The sequence below is a fragment of the Octopus sinensis genome, unplaced genomic scaffold, assembly GCF_006345805.1.
Source record: "Octopus sinensis unplaced genomic scaffold, ASM634580v1 Contig10970, whole genome shotgun sequence".
NCBI classification, from domain to species: domain Eukaryota; kingdom Metazoa; phylum Mollusca; class Cephalopoda; order Octopoda; family Octopodidae; genus Octopus; species Octopus sinensis.
The window spans coordinates 231,282-239,190 of record NW_021832232.1 but is presented as its reverse complement, the minus strand read 5'-3'; the positions used below and the strand labels follow the sequence as shown (position 1 = coordinate 239,190).

At 33.6% G+C, this 7,909-nt stretch overlaps 1 protein-coding gene across 1 annotated transcript; it reads left to right on the top strand.

Moving 5' to 3' along the window:
- The first annotated feature begins 1,094 nt into the window (after positions 1-1,094).
- On the top strand, positions 1,095-5,795 carry LOC115228794 (tyrosine--tRNA ligase-like). The gene is made up of 4 exons (XM_029799281.1): positions 1,095-1,128; positions 3,251-3,499; positions 4,610-5,001; positions 5,100-5,795. Exons 1-4 carry the CDS (start codon positions 1,095-1,097, stop codon positions 5,793-5,795), a joined length of 1,371 nt encoding a protein of 456 aa, XP_029655141.1.
- Positions 5,796-7,909: the final 2,114 nt, after the last annotated feature.

Sequence of the window (7,909 nt, the reverse complement as noted above, 5' to 3'; positions counted from 1 at the left end):
TGGTTTTCAAAACAATTCTTCTTATTTTATATTGATTTTACATAAATATTTAATAATATAATGACATCTTTTTGAGCAGAGTGAGTACAATGAAATGAACTTTATTCTCCGAAGACTACTAAGAGAGAACCACATGTTGGCTAGCAGTAAGGAGAGATTATACCTGTCCCGCGAATATACGGACGTGAACTAAGTTTTTTAAAGGAACTCCCTAATTAATAAGATCATCTTAAAAGTCCTACACAAAACTCTCTTTAGCAGACTGGACAATCTACATATTGACTCATCGTCATCAACGTGGCTGAAATATGAGAATAAATCTCCCCGATCAAACGGATTATTATAATATTTGAAGAATAGAAACCTTTTTAATAGTCAACAGAAACAGCATAATCACTGTAAAAGCAAAGTGATGACTTTTAACTAGTTTGGCACAAAGTAAGAAAGTACGCTTTGCCATGATTATACATGGAGGCATAACAAGTTGATGAGATCCCCCTTTGCAATAAGTATGAAAAAACGAAGATAAAGGTGTGAATAGGTTCTTTTTATTTTTAACTGATTTATGGAAGTTAATTTAAAACTAATTAATTAACATTTTATTTGCTTAAGATTCATCTTTTACTTTGAATTCATACGCAAAAAATATCAGGTTTGTTACTTTTTTCTGTAATTATTTGAGAATCGACGCGTATTCGAACATTTTGTGTAGATATAATTGACTTAACTAAGTATCCTTGAATTTTTTACTTTGCTGTTTCCATACTTCCTACAGAGATGCAAGTGAATGCATCACATTGTTATCTCTAATCGCTGTTAAGAATTTCCCCACATTTATCAAATGACCCACACACGATTTTTATTTCCGTTCCAAAGCCACCAATTGAGATTTCTATATTCACATTTTCGTCTTACAGTAAGCAATATCGGGACAAGGAATACAGTTTCGAATAGGTGATGTTGAAATCGGAGAATTAAAATATTATTATCTTTAAATAATGGTTTTTTGATTTTTCAGCTGATATCTAAAATAAATAACATTTGAGTTTTACTAGAAATTTATACATTTAGGTTTTCTGCTACAAATAAATCTCATGATCAAAGACCTTAATACTGAACGCTTTCAAAGTAAAAAAATGTATAAATGAAGATATGTATTTAGATGATTATGAAAATACTGCTTATTTGTATTGGAATAATTTCAAAAAAATTTCAAATATTGATGATTATTCAAATCCATATGCTGACAACGAAGCAACTCAGACAATGGGAATCGATGTATTGATCAACATTAATTCAAATAAATCACATTATGAACAAAAAGGGTCTGTTTAGTCTTTTCTAGAGAGAATGCTGTCCATTTTATATCACTCCACATAAAAGACTAACCACAAATTAGTTAAAATGTGCAAAAAATGCATTTTAAGTTGTTAGTTGTTCGTAAAATACGAACAATTATTGTGAAATTCGATAATATATAAACTCGTAGACGTAACGGCTTTACATTCTACGTTTGCTTGCTGTTTTGGAATGGGAAGCATCAGAAAAATAAGTTGTATGGATGAGTCGTACAGGAAACAACCTCAGGATATTTATCAAAGAAAAACATCAATGCAAATGAATTCTCGATCTTGTTTTACTGTCGTGGACGAATATCGTGATTTGTATAATTTTTCACGTGCAACAGTGATGGATGGACTGAGAAAAATGCCCGCACTGGATGGTCAAATTGCACTCCAGGACAAAATAATGATCACGATCTTACTTCTGTCTCATAAATTGACTGTTCAACACCTCGAAGGGATCATGACAAGTTTAGAACAGCTGTTGTATCTACCAGTTTCTACTAACTGGCAAATCGAAGAAAATAAGGAGATCCAGTCCTTACAGCAACATATCACGTCCTTTCTAACTGATACCTCCAAAGTTTTTAATTTGGAAAAACTCGAAAAGGCTGTAGCTGACAAACTGTTGATTAGTTTGGTGGATTTTAAGCAAGTCGGAGACTGTTTGCAGTTGAGGGAATTCATCAGGAGGTGCCTTAGATTCAGTTGGAGATTAAAGGTGTGCCACCGTTTTTTTGCTTATAAATATTCTGATCAAGAGTTTTGTGCAATGCGCCATGTTCGTCATTCCACAGCTGATCCCACTCGAGATAGAATTGATTATTTCGTGTGGCCAACGATTGTTGATTCCCGTGTTTCAAAGACAGTTTTTCACGGAATAGTTATCACTTGAGTATTTTTGTTTTGCATAAAATCAGACTATTCTTATATTACTTATTCACATGGAAATAATTTTTATGGATCGCATGATATAGCTAATCAAAGTTACACCCAATTTTCAAAAACCATTTTTTAGAACTAATTAGAAAAGCAAGAATAAGCAGTGGCGTTTTAATAGAAGGACCAATTTAGGATATAAAAATTATAACGTTCTTTGACAAAAGTCAGGCGAGTAGTTTTTTTATTTTGTCTTAATTAGATCAATTGAATTTATCTGTTTAGGAGGTTAAAAGTGTAACTTATTCGGATAAAGGGAATGTCGTCTAGTGGCATGCGGAAGGTCCTGGTTTTAATTCCCAGTACCTTTTTTTTATTAATTTTGTTTTCGTAATCTATTTTTTAGATTTCAGATGGCTTGAATTTATTTTATTTTCGAGAAATATTGTGTAGGTTCTCTTTTGACCGAAGAACTAACTTTGCACCAATTTGTAGGTTTTACTAACGGCTGTGAGACAACATTTCATTCCGGTCTAAAACGTTTCAACCCATTCTATGTTTTTTATTTGTCTTTAAACTTGATTCAACAAGCTTTTCTGACCACTTAGTTTGTCGCCTTCTTCATAAGATTATATACTTCTTCAATAATCTCTCAGTAACATGCCCCCGATGACCTTCTGTCTTATTATTATACAAAACCAGGGAAAACGTTAAGATAATTAATTGGACTAAAGAATTATGAAAACGCTGTTGATGACCGGATAACTTTTCTGAGATATATCCTGAAAGCTATCGGGAGAAAATAAGTATTAGTGTGCTTTATGTTTAGTCCCCTCACCTGAGATAGTTTTAGATCAGAAACGCCAAGTTTGCTAAAAGGTTTTAATGTATTTATTCGTCTTGATTTGTCAATTGTTTATTCTTTTCGTGGGTCGCACATTTTATTTTTAATCAAATTTATTTTTAAACTGCATATTTTAAAATGTGATTAATTATTTAATTTTATAAAAATAAGATTTAATTTATAGAATTATCAGACACGTGTGTTTGTTGTGATGTCCAAGTTCGATCCAACTGCAGTTCATATTGGTATATTTCACTCCGTGATAGTCAAGTCAAACTACGAGTAGTCGGTGGTGAAATTGGCGCAAGCTCTACAATTGCCCCAAGAATAGCCCCTCTGGGACTTCCAGCCAAGAAAGTGGCCGAAGACATTGCAAAGTCGACAACTGACTGGAAAGGAATAAAAATAGCAGTCCAACTGCGAATTCAGAACCGTCAGTACACCATGACGATCATCCCCTCCTCTTCTGCACTAATAATGAAGGTCCCTCATACAAAAAATGTGCCTAGGCTCTGAAGGAAACCCCCCGAGACCGGAAGAAAGTCAAGAATATAAAACACAACGGGAATATCACGTTCGATGACGTAATAGAAATCGCTCGTTCAATGCGTTTCAAGAGTCTGTCGAATTCCCTGTTTTGTGTAGTCAAGGAAATTTTGGGTAGTCAGTTTGAGTAATTGGAAGGCACGTGCATGTCCATTGGTTGCACTGTCGATAACAAGCCTCCCAAGGAAGTCACCAGATTGTTGGTTGAAGGGGAGTATTACGTCCCTGTTTGATTTTCTAGTTATAATGCTTAGGAATGAGTCTACGTTTAATTTCTTTCTCTTTTTAATAAATCAGTTCTTTCTTATAAAGGCTAAATGGTCTTTAGCTGACTTGCGGAATTGATAGTAAGACATTATTTTGATGAAGAATTGGAGTAAAACCCATGTTTATTTGAGCCACATAAGGTAGAGATAATTTGATCTTCCTCCCATTCTTTGAGAAAAACTTTTTCCATTTTTACATCTGAATTTATTTGATTTGGAAATATTTTCTAAATGGTAGTTTTTTTAACTGTCCTTTCTCGATCATCAATTGGTTATATTTATTTATTTTTCCCAGTATTGTAGTTAAATGCGATTTTTTTAATAATTATAGATTCCATTTATTATGACTTACTTTTGTAAATCTGAAAATACTGAATTTTTTGGTTTTCATAAAGAAAAAAAATATCTCAACGCGATCTGCCCTCTAGATTTGTCCTCATTTCTTTTTACGTTGATTATTATATTTCTCTGTTAGTGAACAATTCTTCATAAATTAACCTGTCGATCTCCTTTTAAATGGCTTTACTGGAATTATTTAATAACGCAAAACAGGAATCTTATTTAACCTCATAAGATAATTAATTTTTAAAAAATTAATATCGAAAATTTAAATTAAGTAAAGTAATTTGGACGTGTTTTATTAAACATGTGGAAAACTGTTCGATTTCTGAACAAAGTTATTATACATCACACACGCCCAATTTCCAATAAATTTTCTTCGTTTATTTCAGAAAATTCCCGTTATATCGACCGATTGTTTACACGTCAAGAATTACAAGCCAAACTCGAAAGTGGAAATTCTTTGAACGTGAAATATGGAATTGATATAACTGGCCCTTCTCTACATTTGGGACATGCCGTGAATCTGTGGCTGTTAAGGGCATTCCAAGAACGAGGACATGCAGTAGATCTCGTTCTCGGAGATTTCACCACAAAGGTCGGTGATCCTACCGACAAATTAAACTCTCGTTGTGGCGGAGACTGTCTTGAGGATACAATATTGTCGTATCTGAGACAAATTGACAAGATTCTTCTGACAAACTCTTCCAAGTTGCGTGTGCATCGGAACTCCGAATGGTACAAGAAAATGACTGTTCCTGACTTTATTCGACTAACCTCGATGGTGACACATGCCAGAGTCATCGAACGAGATATGTTTCAGAAGAGGATGGAGCAGTCTAAGGAGATTGTTTTGAGTGAACTGATATATCCACTCCTCAGGGATATGATTCCGTCGTACTCGGGAGTGATATTACTGTTGTCGGCTCAGATCAACACTTTAACGAGGACATGGCCCGTCATTTACAGACTAGGCACAACCAGAGACCACAGACACTCATCCTCACTCCAATAACCCCGGGGTTAGGACTTTCTGCTTCCAAACAGAGCAAGTCACTGGGGAACTACATTGGGATTGATCTCAGTCCAAGGGACATGTTTGGTATGGCTATGAGAGTAGACGACAAACACATAATCCGATATTTGCGTGTTTATACAACCATGTCCCTCACTACAATTGAGGACATTGAAAACCAAATCACACAGGGAGGGAACCCACGTGATGCCAAATTGATGTTAGCTAAGGAAATTACTCGCCGGTATCACGGAGACCAAGTTGCCAACGAGGAATTGGATTATTTTGTGGAGACATTTTCTAATCGTAACCCCAAACTGGATTCCATAAAATGTGTGATTGAACGACAAATGAGTGTGAGTGAATTCATTCAAAATCGTCTCGCAAATCACTATGGAGAGAGTGGTCTTGTACGTGTTGCTGATGCTGGAGGTATAAGAGTTAACGGAGATAAACTGAGTTCATCTCAGCTGAGTTCTCGCTTGTTGTGTCACGGAGATTTGTTGAGGGTTGGTAAAAAGAACATTTTTTATATTGAAATGCTCGATCATGTGACAAAATAAAAATTATTAAATTTAATTGTGTTATTTAGTGTATGATCTTGGTCGCCCTGATCCGCGGAAACTACCATTCAATACGCAGGGTTGCGTCGTTGAGCTAACCCTTATGCTTTTGACTATCATTTTAGTCACTTATTCTAGCTAGCATTAAACTTTGTTTTTTAATATTTGAGAAATAGTTTATGATCTTTTTTACGCTATATAATCATGAGAAAAAATTATTTGAAATTTGCGTCAAAATTGACTGGAGGAGTATTTTGTGAAATCCGCCAAAATTGCTATTTATTGAGGAATGGTCAAACAAATGAATTTGGCAGTAATACAAGACACATCCAGTTAGGTAATTCAGTGGAATGTACTCATAAATATTAATAAGGAAATTCAAAATCGAAAGATTATCGAGAACTAAACTAAACTCAGTCGATCTATTTATTCAATGCTTGATTAAATTGGTCTTTCAGATTTGGAATCATTTTGGCTCGAGAAAATAGATAAATTTGTAAAGAAGCAATACGCGTACTTAAAGATTAGCTGTGGCCTCGTGTAAAGAAATGGTATTCGCCAAGAAATAACCTCAAAAAGTACTTGTCACTATGACTTTAAAGCGGAAAATGTTTTTGACTTTAAAATAAAATTGAAAATAATTATACCAATTTTCACAATCACAGAATTCTTCACTGTAAATTTAAAACAAGTAGAATCGAGGAAATTGACAAATTGCTGCTTTAATTGAGTTTTTTAACATCTCTAATAAGGAAATATATCCCTAAAATTTAAAGCGTGTGTTCCTTCCTTCAAAATGGAAGCATCTTTTCAAAGGTCATAATAAACAGTGCCCTCATTGTAAACCGTTGACTAAAAAAATAGACCATCTAGGCACTATGAATAGAAACCAGATTCGTAATAATTCTAAGTAAAACACTTTCCCTGGGACCATAGTAAAAAGGCTATTCAGTCGAACCTTTTATTCAGTTAGCGCATACTGAAAATTTATAAAGAAGCTGCTCAAACATGATCTGAAGTCACTCAATTTTTAATTTTGAAATAGGGAGTGTGATGGTCAAAAAAATGTCGAACACAATTTGGTAATATTAATAATTTATAAATATTAAGTTTTTAATTAATTTAATTATTTTAATAATAGTTTACCAAAATAAATAGATAAATTAATATTCAATATTTTGTTCAACAACGTTAAATGGACGATTTAGAATTAAAGGTTTTTTACATAAACTTGTTATAAAGCTAAATTCAAAAATAAGATATTTAAAACATATTTGCTCAAAAAATTTAAACAAAAAAACTTTAAAACATGTATTTTTATCATAAAAATAACAAATGTCTTTATATGCTTATATTAACTCATTTTAGGAAATAATCTACAACCTTGTTTTTTTAAGTCCTCCTGGTCAATCCGAACAAATATTAAAGGGTTTTCCATTAGTCCCATAACATATAGACCTCCGGAAGCTCTCGAAGAATCGAAATACTGAAAAATTCTTAAAAAAGTATTTTGACTTATTTTTTTATTTAAGAGCATTCGATTTATTTCATCAGAAACATTTCACTTGTGTAAATGTGGAGGGAACTAAAGTCGTGCTGTCTCCATATAATCAAATCAAAGAAGGACGATACTTCGATCCGACGATTATGAAATCTTTTAAGTCAATTTGATCTAAAAATCAATTAGTGTTGACCCTCTCACTCTCAAAGTCAGCAAAGTCAGTCATCATAAATGCAACCAGTGTCTTCTTACAAAATCCCTACAAAAACAAGTACAGGGGTACGTCAAGTCCCATTATGACTCGGGGGCATCCCTTGTTGTTTTTACTGGCACTGAGTTCCATATTTGTATTTCTTCATCTCGAGTCAATTTAAGAAATTTTTGGTTTTTAAAATTTTAATCGATTTTTAAGGAGTGGTATAATTGTTTCTGAGTGGGAATTGGCAGGAAATGAACAAGTTGGTTGGGTGCTTGAAGGAAATATAAATGGAAGGGTGCATTACATGGAGGACGGTAATGTTCAGCTTTGTGTGGAAAAGAAATTTACACAGAAAATAAGAAACGTATTTTTTGTTTAATATATAAAAGCAACCAAAACTCGCAGAGGCTGTCG